General features: G+C 37.6%; 1 protein-coding gene across 1 annotated transcript; it reads right to left on the reverse strand.

Annotated features, from left to right (window-relative positions):
- Positions 1-2520: 2520 nt before the first annotated feature.
- Positions 2521-10752, reverse strand: LOC145204336 (uncharacterized). Its single transcript, XM_080076843.1, has 6 exons — positions 10418-10752; positions 6412-6567; positions 5450-5750; positions 4879-5010; positions 4181-4340; positions 2521-3552 (listed from the first exon to the last, which is right to left on the reverse strand). Exons 1-6 carry the CDS (start codon positions 10662-10664, stop codon positions 3016-3018), a joined length of 1533 nt encoding a protein of 510 aa, XP_079932969.1. The 5' UTR covers positions 10665-10752; the 3' UTR covers positions 2521-3015.
- Positions 10753-11552: the final 800 nt, after the last annotated feature.

The following is an 11552-nucleotide window of genomic DNA, read 5'->3' on the forward strand; positions in this document are numbered from 1 at the left end:
CAAAAATCGAAAAAACGGAAAGGCTATAGCCTTAGGTTTTTTTCAAAAATCGGGTCAAAATTTTCGATTTTAGAAACTGGTTTAAACCGGTTTGGAGGTTCGGTAGGAGGCAGAAACCGGTCATAACCGGTTTGAAACTGGAATATTCCAACGAAAACCCACCGAAAACCGGATTTTTCTTCGATTTTTTGACCCCCAAAATCGAAAAAACGGGAAGGCACTAGCCTTAGGGTTTTTTCAAAAATCGGGTCAAAATTTTCGATTTTACAAACTGGTTTAAACCGGTTTGGAGGTTCGGTAGGAGGCAGAAACCGGTCATGACCGGTTTGAAACTGGAATATTCCCACGAAAACCCACCGAAAACCGGATTTTCTTCGATTTTTGCTCCCTAAGAATCGAAGAAACGGAAAGGCCTTAGGGTTTTTTCAAAAATCGGGTCAAAATTTTCAATTTTAGAAACTGGTTTAAACCGGTTTGGAGGTTCGGTAGGAGGCAGAAACCGGTCATGACCGGTTTGAAACTGGAATATTCCCACGAAAACCGGATTTTCTTCGATTTTTGCCCCCTAAGAATCGAAGAAACGGAAAGGCCTTAGGTTTTTTTTTTAAAATCGGGTTAAAATTTTCGATTTTGAAAACCGGTTTAAATCGGTTTGGAGGTTCGGTAGGAGGCAGAAACCGGTTTGAAACTGGAATATTCCCGCGAAAACCCACCGAAAACCGTATTTTCTTCGATTCCGTCCAAATCCGGATTGGCTATAATTTGTTGACCTCTAAAAATCGACCTTAAATAAGCGATTAAAAATGGTATATTGTTTCGCAGCAGATCAATTGGACCAGTGCTTTTTTTGATTGACAACTGTTAACTTATTACATGCGGTTTGTCACGAAAGAAAATAGGAACAACTTGTGTTATATAAAGGCGTGGTCTGTGATACTGTGACCTGTTTGTGGTCTTTACTGCTTAGGTTGCACAGCCCTGAATTAAGTAGAAAAAATTTGAAACCGATTAAAAAACAACAACAGAATAAAAAGATGTTTTGCTTTCCAATATCTTCAGCCACAACTTTTTCAAAACAACGACTTTACTGGACTTGACAGCAATAAACGAAAAACTGATTCAGATTTACCTTTACCGAAAATGGCATTAATTATTTGAATAATTGTACATTGTTGTTTTTAAATCGGTTTTAGTCAATCAACTTCTGAACGCACTAAAGTTAAAACGAGGCTGACTAACATAAACACAATTTCATTGCAAAACAGGTAGACGAAAGAAACAACACCTTTTATGTAAACTGTAAAAAACAAAACAGTCAGGCAATAAAATAAAGGTTTACAACTTTTTCCGCAAGTGCGTGTTTAAGTAAAGATAAAAAAGTTGTTCAAAACAGTGGTTCCCAACTTGGCCGAAGGGAAGTATAATTTGTTCATGCTGTTTGTAAATAGAAGTTCTCAGGGATTATAACTTGTGAAGTTAATAAAGGGCCCAATTGTAAATAATCTTTGTATAGTTTAGCATTTACTATTTAGTCTATTAGGGAGGAATGAAAATGTTTTGAATTTTTAAGAAAGGAATTCGTAGATAAAAAGTGGGAACCACTGGTTAAAAAGTTTAGGCGATACAGGAAAAAAGAGGATTGAATAAATATGTTGTATTCGGAGATAAGTGGATTGGGACACAACACAAAATTGTGCAATAAAATTAGTAAAAAAAGTAAATTGCAAGAAGAAGTTTAGCTAACGTCTTCTCTACAATTCTCGCAAAGGGAAATACAAAACATGTACCAAAAAATGTGTTAAGTGATATTGCGTTTCTGATGAAGTATTTTTTTGAAAAAACAACAGTGACTCTCAAGATTTTTTGAAGAAATTGTAAAAAACAACAACAATATGCATAAAAAATATTTTTGTACATAGTAAGGTGACTGATTCACTAAAACTGTTTACCGATTTGGGGTGATAAAAAACTGTTTTAAAACATTGTACATTTGAGCAAATTATTGTAAAGTGCACTTCAAACAAGAAAATGCCCCGGTTATGACTTATCGTGCAACAATGGGTAAAAAATCAATAAAAAACTGCCTATTGCAAAAACATAACCTTGTAAATCTGCAAATCAAAAAATGCCACTGAGATACAAATTTAACAAAAATGACAAAGTTTTTTGTCGAAAACATGAAAAAATCCAACTTTGGGAAACAGAAAGACAGAAAATCGACAAACATTTGTACACGAAATTTCACACAACATATACAACGACAAGGGTTGTAAGGCAGGTTTGGCAGGTTTGCGAGTCGGGTTCGGGCTTAGATTTGATAAAAACGGCTTGATTCGGGCTTAGCGCAAAGAAGCGTTCAATAACAACAAGTGTACATGAAGTGGCTTCAGATTCGTCAGCCGAAATAGTTGGATGAATTATAATAACTAGGGCAAATATTTTTTGACTTGTCAAAAAAAGTCAAAATTTTGTCAAATTTTTTAGAATAGGTCAAAAATTGTCAAAATTGTTTACAAAGTCAACATTTTTGCAAAGTTAAAATTGTTTACAAACTGCATTGTCGTGGTGTTGTAGAGGTTGCACTGCCAGCAAACTATTCGTTTTACACCTTGTAGCCTACTTTATACTGTTGTAATTGGCCCATTGCCCCAATTATTGCGAATCATAAACCATCAAGTGAGTGAAACAATTAGGTTGATATGGCGTGATGCTCAACACACCTCAAAACGTGCAAAATTTTGGCAGTGATTTTTAATCAGCTCATTCCCTTTTCAGAATAGGTTAGGTCTATGTTCAGATTTTTGCCCTTCTCTTAGACTTTTGTACATTCTTTCGCTCTAGTTAGATTAGCCTAGCCATATTTTAACTTTTTGAACGATAATGCGTAATTTAACTACTTGAATTCTTCATAGGTCAAAATTTTGTCAAAAAAAAGTTTTTTAAGGTCAAAATTTGTCAAAATTTTCAATTTGTAGGTCAAAATTTTTCGTTTTTTAGGTCAAAAAAATAATTGCCCTAATAATAACTTATTGTTCTAAGGTCGATGTTGAAATATTGGGATTCATTTTGAACTTCCTCATATGGCGGATCCCGCGGTGGAAGGGGAGGTCCCTGATGACATGGCAACAGACCATCCTGTCCAACGTTAAAGTAAGCGGTACTTTCGGCCTCCTCGTTCCGCGAATCGTCGGATATTTTACCAAGGTCCGACTCCGGTTGCTCCACGTCGCCCAAAGAGCTGGATTCCTCGGCACTTTGGCTCTCAGAAGCCGGTCGTTTGCGCTGCTTTCGCCGACGCGCGAAGGCGTAGAAAAACGCAAATATTATGAAGCAGAGTCCAATGGGTAATAACAAGGAATACATGGCTCGGTGGTTCTGTGGGGCAATTCTGGGTTTTACCAACTCTTCGTATGTTGCGCAATCACTCAAATTCACATCCATAAGGTTTTTGCCACGTAAGCTAACAGGAGTATAACAGGAGATGTTGATTACTTCCCGCAACGGCACGTCACTCTGAGCCCACACGCCTGTGCTGGTCTTCTTCAGATAACTCTGATCATAAAAAACAAGTGTTTGCAGTAATCGGGGGTAAAAGCAAAGTTATAATATTGTTTACACATGAGAAATACAATATGGCATTGTAGCAGGACTTTAGCTGACACTTGAGTATATTCTAGCTGTTTTTTAGCCTTAACACTTAGTACACAACATTGTATGTTAAATGCTTGCGGCAGTGTATTATTGTAATACCAGTGTGTATAAAGGGCACAAAAAATTGTGATCCAAGAACTTCTCAAAAATATTGGGTTAAGTTGATATGGTCGAACTGGCGATCCTCTACTATAAAGCTGACATGTTCAGCATACAAGGCTGGCAACAGTGCTTGTGATTCGACTTTTGACGGGCGAATCACTTTATCCTATTTTGGTCAGTTGGTAAAGCGCGAGTCCCGGAAAGACTCCTGTCGTGCGTTCGAATCCCACGACCTGTGCCTTGCCATATGGGACTGATTGGGAGACCGGCTTTTTCAAAATGTCGCCTTGAACATGCCTGGCGTACTGTGACTATGCAATTAAACAGATTATGTTAGAAACCGAAATCGTCTTGTCATCTTTGTATTTTCCTGTTTTAAGTTTCTTTGGTAATTTACAAATCAAATGTCATATACATGGGTGCTTACCTGCATGACGCAGTTGGACTGATCATCACATTTCCAACGGTTCAAATTGTAATATGTGTTTTTCACAGGGTGTACTTTGTTGTTTGTAACAATGTATTTAAACCACTGCGGATGCGCTACTGTGAATCGGTTGTTTTTTAAGGCAAGCTTTTGCAAAAACCTGGAACAACAAAACACACGAATATATAAAAAGGGATATAAAAGAGCTTAATGTTTCAATATATGCTATTAACTATCTAGTCTTCCACTTTGTAAAGAAAAACTTTGAGGAATTCAAATTTTAAGGTTGCCATTCAAGATGATTTAAATTGTGATTATGCGTAAGTCCTAAAAAATCTGATTACTATTTAAATCAGGTGACGCAAATCCCTATTACACACAATAATGTTGGTACGCAAAGCCATTATTAGTTGTGCCTTACATGTAAATTGACACGCGATGTTTAAAAAGTTGCTGAACCCTAAACTAGACAAACAATTTCGGTTCCTGTTTAAGGCAAAACTTACTTTAAATTCGCGTATATAACTCTTTGCAGTTTTGCAAAAGCAAAATGTAGCCAAGTTCGTTTTCACCTTAATATTTGACACTAACTTTTTTCCTTCCTTTTTTTTACCCCAAAAACATGTCAACTTTCACCCCGGGTTGTGAACCCCTAAACCAAAAAAATAGTTTCAATTCTGGTTTAATGTGAAACTTGCCTTAAATCTTCAAACAGTTCAGGATCCAGCCAAGTGATCAAATTTTCACTTAAGTTTATATCTCGAAGGTTGTGATTGGGAAAAGCGCCTTTCGAAATTGAAGAAATTTGATTTCCGCTCAAATCAAGGGACCTAAAAATTGACTTTTTTAGTATCTTAGTTGAAATTTGGTATTTATCTGAAAGAAAGTAAAATTGTCATAAAATATTACATCAGCATATTTTACTGTGTGGTGACCGGTAGATGTGCACTGACTTGAAATGTACTAACTTTTACTTTGACCTTCATTTACCATATATTTAAATGACGAATATTACGGCCCAAAAATACGTAAGAAGCGGCATGCTTTATTGTTCAAACGTTTCGGCAAATGCTCATGCCATCATTAGTGATATGAAGGGCCACATCAGTTACACCCGTTTATATCTACTTGAGTCACGTAAACGATTCGTTGTATTATTGAGCCATTACATTCGTCAGTAAACCTATGAACAGATCCGTGTATAGCGTTACAAGCCATATATTTTGCGTATTAATTTTAGCGGAACGAGTTTCAAGACTTTAAACACACCTCAAATCTTGTAGTTGTGGTCGAGCATCCCACGTGGTTAGCTTATTTCCGGTCAAATCCAGTATTTCAACACTTTTCAACACGCCTGGGTCACCTACTATGTTTGAGATTTGGTTGTGACTTAAACTTAAACATTGAACCCGAAGTCCGACTTTGGAAGTGAACCATCCGATATCAAACACTTGGAACAAGTTTCTGTCCAGATGTAAAGTTCTCAAACTTGTTAAACTGGCAAAAACTCCGCGAGGTAATGTCTCCAGCTGATTGCGCATCAAGTTCAGAGTTTCAAGTTTGTGGAGACCTGTAAAGAAAATGGAATAATAAGAAATCACTTCTAATCACTGTTGGAAGTGGGCCTGAAATAAGGGACTTAAACGATTTATTAAACAACGCCTGAAAGCTAGAGTTACCAATGTGAATTGAAGACGCAAATGTAGCCGAGTGTAAAGTCAGGCCTGTTTTGGTGAAACTTAAGCTCAAACCCAACCGAAAAGCCAGGTTTTAATAAAACAAAAGTGACACAGCAAAGCAAATTTTTTGGAATCCCTTTTGTACGGTATATGTTGTTTACTTATGCCTTTATAGTACATTATTTCATAGCGATAAGGTGACCCAATGGCTAGATTGCTTAAAACCAAAATATTGTTAACATCAGAGGTATAAAAAAAGCTTAAGAAACACAGGTTAAAGCAGTTATTGTTGTAAAATAAAACATAAAGTTTTCACAAATTTTCGTCCGTTGTTGTAGTGCGACAAAGGTCTGGTTTCGGGCTTAAATTGAATGGAAATTTTTTGGCCCAACTTTACACACGACCGCATTTATATCGTACTTTCACGTTGATCCAACTCAACCTCCAGGACTAATACTGGGTTTAATCTGAAAAGAATTCAGGTTCGGACCCGCTTGCAACTTTCATCGCTCTGTGTCGGTAATGGGTAAAATCCGTACCAGTTAATCTCACCATGAAATGCCTGAGCATCGATGGAAGTCAAGCGGTTGTTGGACAAATTGATTGAAGTGAGATCGGAATTGTTAGCGAATACATTTGCTGTAAGGGTGGAGATGAAGTTGCAGGTTAGAACCAGGGAATTCAGCTCTCTGTAACGGGACAACTTTTCTGCAAAACAAGAAATATTTCGTTTTTGTCGGAAAATATAATTTGAGTGGCATAGTTTAATGTTAAATATGGATTGAGTGGCAAAAATAAAAATGCAGTAATTGACGTTTTTAATGGTGCGTTATTTTGCGAAACGTTTAGTTTGCTTGGCGAAAGAAAGCAAGTTTTAACTTTAGAATGGGTTATTTGGCGTCGTTTGAGGCAACGAAGGAGTTATTAGCGTTTTAATGCAACTTATCTTGAGTGGAACAAGTTAGATTTTTATTGTCAAAAATTGGCGGTATTTTAAAATGTTCAAGGGTGCGAAATAAAAAGTGTTGTTTGTAAAATATAAGTGCAGGCGGGATTCGTTTTTTTTCAGCTGCAAAGGGGGGAGGGTGTTTTGCTCAGTGCAAGCAGCAAAACACACAGGGTTCGTTCCGTGGTTCCTAGGTTTAGCTGCAGCGTGACACAGCGATTGCGAGGAGTTGATAAACAACTGTGAAGTGAAGTGAGTAACATATTGTAGAAAGGCACAAAGTTTTCTTTTGGATTAATATGCACATAAAAAAATATGAGAAAAAATAATCCTTTCAGATTGACATTGTTTTCAAAGTTAAAAATAGACCGTTTTTGCTGCCAATGATTGTGTCTATTTTTACCATGCTACATTTGTTTGTGAATGTATTAGTCGAACATATTGTCAATTAACTGGCCAATTAACTTCTCAAAACACGAGTAAATACAAAACCTTTGCACAGTTGCAACTGATGTATGGAAAATTACATACATGTTTGGCCTCAGATGCAGAGGCAAATCAAATTTTTGTACGGGTATGGATATATGAAGGCTTTAAGCTAGCAAAAGTTTGTTTCTGAAATGCCGTCTTACGAAGTAGAAAACGCCTAGACCACTTTAATAGCAATTTACTTTGACCCAATTACGCTAAAATCAAATACAGTAACCTATGAGTCTGAAAGTTTCGCCCTTAACGCCAAAAAGTCTGCTGTCAACCGCCAGTCAGGCAAAGAACAATCTAAAGCAGATGATGTCAGTGTGCGGCTTACTCAACTTGGGAAACTTGATATGGTTGAGCGGTGGATAAAGCCTGATTAAGTGACAGACGAGCGCGGTTTAGGGAAGTAAATGGGGATTGTAGCGGATTATTAGGGTTTGGTGTATTTGCCACGCGCAAATCTGTTTTCAAAAGTCGCCTGTAATGAATGCTTTGAAATTATGACCACTGACAAACGTGGATTTAACCTATAGTACCTTTGGCGTGATTTTAATTATGCACAAAAAACAAATACAAGCATGTTTGAGGTGTTAAACACGTAATTTTTACGTACAATTTTGTTGAATTTAATACCTGCAATTTATATAGCTGAAAACTATTAAATTCAGAAAACGACCAAGGTTGGCCCCTACACTAAGAAAATGTAGTGACCTTTGCTTTGGTTTTACGCGAAACGAACAAAGTTGCACAATCATGCACAAATAACGTAATTCTTTCAGAACATTTGCTTGTATTTTGGAATCAAAGTGAATTTGTATTTTTAAAGAGGATGACCGAAGCGTGTCGAAGGGCTTAATGGATGAGCGGTAGCTTTGCGAAAACAAGTAAGTTTTGCGTGGGCGGAAGGCGCTTGCTAGTCGCGGGAAATTTCGGTAAAACAAACTTTCCCGATTACAGGGGACAATAAGCACACAGCGTATCAAAAATAAACTTATTCCATACAGCAGTGCAATGGTTTTAAAAGTTGTGTCCGCACTATACATTTTGAAGTTACATTAACTTATATTTTATCGTGAACTTTTGCGTTTAAACTAAACCGCAATGACAAAATTAACTTGACAGATTGAATGCCGCATCCAAGGCCAGAACAATACGTAAATGCAAAATATAATGCTCCATTGGCCCAACACACCCGTTCAAATTTATGCAAAAAAATCAAAATCATGCAAAATCATGCACACTGGCCACATTAGTCAATACAGCCAATGTTTTGTTACCAGTTGCAATGATGAGATGACCGTATATGTCGAAACAGTGTACACTGTCTGCAGCGTACTGATCAATTACATGTGTAAATAAATTTTGAACACGTAAATGGTATGGTTAAAAGTTCATATTCTGCAGTTTGTTATGTTGTTTGACAAAAGCCGGAAGAAAACCCGAGCTACTCAAATAAGCATCAGGAAGTCGAGCGACAATTGAAGGGTTATTACCGGGCGTATCAAGTCGCAACGTTTGCCTTGTGGTGTCGTAAACCCGATTGTGAGAAACACTTGTACATCACGTCATCGGTTTATCTGGGTGATGTAGTTTATGTTTGCGATGTAAACTTGATTTGTTGGTCCAACGCAAGGTTAGGAACAGAGAGGGCTACTTTTTAAACCAAATACTGTAAAACTAGGTCACTAGTTATGTACTTAGCTTACGTGGGCTTGTTTTTTCAAAGTTTTTCAGCAGGTAAACGACCAAGGAGTAAACAGGGTTAAAAAGGAGAAAAAACTTTCATGGACTTTGTCGCTAGTTGCTTTTGCTCTACTTAAATATATCGTTAAACTAGGCGAAACTGAAGCACAAATTTACGATAATTTACTTGAGCAGACGTTTTTACGGCAAATTAGTGTTTATGGACTTTGATCCTTGAACTCATAAGAGGTCAAACGCGGTCGTTGTTTTTGCTAGAAATCTATCAAGGCGCTGTTTGTGATTCACATTTAAATCTATTTTACACACTAACGATCGAAGGGCGATTAAAGTGATTTAATTAACTGATTAACTGGTCGGCGCTTTAATTAAACAAAACCCGCTAAATGTTCCTATAGAATGATATCAAGTTCCATTTCGACCAAACAGAAACGGAACCAAAACGAGTAGGGCTAGAAACGACGGTGCGTATTGAACAGGGGGAAACCCATTACGTTTCAGTCACGTGATCAGGTGCTAAACAGTGTCAAGAACCCGACATTAGGGATTTGTTCTGCTTCACAACCGTACTATAAAGGTGCCGACAGAGTTCAAAAACCTAACTAACTTACCATATTTTGCACTAAAGGTTTAGAAATGCAAAAGCATCATACCAAAAAATGATACGCTGCAGAAAGTGAACATTGTCTCAGACCTTATATGTCGAAACACTGTCTGCAGCTTAGGTTTAGAAATGATTTTCAACCCAAAATCTATTAAATATGTTTTCTGGCTTTCGACACACATTTCAATGTATCGTAAATAATGTCATTGTTTCAGGTTATGTTTGTTTGTGAAAAGCCACAATGAAACGACTACCGTGCAATGTAAATACATACACACTATTTACCTACTATTATCTAGTCCAGGGGTGGGGAACCTTTTTGTTTGTGAAGGCCGCCAAACGGTTTATCGACACTCGTTTAGGCCGCACGGACTATTTCTCAGGCCAAGTTCAGTGGCATTCAAACTTTTTGACTTACAGAATGCTTGATGTGCTATTGTACTTACGGTCCACGCTAAATAAAATTCCTCACTACAGTTTCACCCTCACTACAACAATCAGGATTTTATTAACGTAGAAACTCGCTTGTTTATCAATATTAATCTAAGAGCAGCTTGTGACATCACAGACGAGTTTAAGACATTCGATTATGCGCAAACAATTGTTCTATTGCAACACAAGTAAAATTGTAGAACCTTGGTCTCTTGGTAGTACTACGGAAATCGCTTGTGTACCAGTACGCAACCATTTGTATTATCAACATCCTAAATTGTATTCTGACATCGAAGGCCGCACTTAGTGCCCTAAAAGGCCGCATGCGGCCTTTAGGCCGCAGATTCCCCACCCCTGATCTAGTCAGTACTATATTCACACAAAAAAGTAACGCTAACCTGGTTCAATGGTTTCAACGCAGCAAGCTTCTACGTGAATAGATGTCGAGTCCTTCGGACAATCTTTCGGAATATTTCGAATCGAGTGACACCAGAAAGAACATATTTCGACTTCCTCGGGTAAAATGACTTCACAATTTCTCGATGGGCACCCGTCAGTCGTCCGTTCCAAACAAAGCTTGTTGCCAAATAAAGTGTCCACATAACCGAGCAGGCAGGCATAAAATACGATTCGTCGCGTTATCATAGCTTGTCAGAGCGATCATGCTTTATAGTCTTGATGATACAGAACCCGTTATGACCTCTATTATACGTTGTCTAAATCTAATAGAACCTAAACCTGCAAAACTTGGTATGAAGTGAAATCAAGTCACATTCTTTATCATACGGAATCTGTTACGACCTGCAGACGTTGTCAAAATCTAATACACAGAAAACCTCGATTAAACCGGATTCGGGTAATTATCTTCGCCTAATTCGGCCAAAACTCGAGTTACACATGATTTGTAATGTGGTAAGGCTTGAACTAATCGACATCGGTTAATCCGGATCTTCGCCTAATCTGGACAATTTTTTGGTCTAAACGGGTCCGGATGAGGTTTGCTGTGTAACCTAACAAACCTGCAAAAAATCAGGTGTTAAGTGAAATCAAGCCATAAGTTCCGCAAACACCCTGTCATACTGGCGCTGAGAGGAACACATCACAGACCGAAAGTTCCCTTTTTCCTATTGGTTTTAATTGGTGACGTATAGTCTGCAAATATTGAAGTAAGGAAATTTTGTTCTGCAATAACCCGTCTCAGATAATCTATTTGGGACAGCCGCTTTTAACCATTCAAATCAAAACAAGCTTTGTTACGTCATAGCCTGTGCATTATTACAAGGTACACTTTATTAGGTACAACTGTGAAATGCAAAGCGTGAATATCTTTAAGATCTGTCCTCAAGCGTTCGTGCAAACCACTGCAAACCCCTACTAACACAAAAACTACAACCCAAGAGAAGTCGGAAAACAATCGTAACAACTCTAAAACTAAAAGCGGTTTAAGATTGTTACACGATATGTTAACCTTTCAAGCATTGTAGCGCACAACCTGTTTCCCTCAAAAATATGGTGCACTAGTCATTTAATCTT

The sequence above is a fragment of the Phallusia mammillata genome, chromosome 8 (genome assembly GCF_965637545.1).
Source record: "Phallusia mammillata chromosome 8, kaPhaMamm4.hap1.1, whole genome shotgun sequence".
NCBI classification, from domain to species: domain Eukaryota; kingdom Metazoa; phylum Chordata; class Ascidiacea; order Phlebobranchia; family Ascidiidae; genus Phallusia; species Phallusia mammillata.

Excerpts from the sequence above, each read along its gene's own strand:
- LOC145204336 (XM_080076843.1), bottom strand. The coding sequence starts at position 10,664 with ATGATAACGCGACGAATCGTATTTTATGCCTGCCTGCTCGGTTATGTG. Across the intron at positions 6,568-10,417 it reads CGTTGAAACCATTGAACCAG|AAAAGTTGTCCCGTTACAGA; the intron begins GTTAGCGTTACT and ends CTTGTTTTGCAG. Across the intron at positions 5,751-6,411 it reads CGATGCTCAGGCATTTCATG|GTCTCCACAAACTTGAAACT; the intron begins GTGAGATTAACT and ends TTTTCTTTACAG.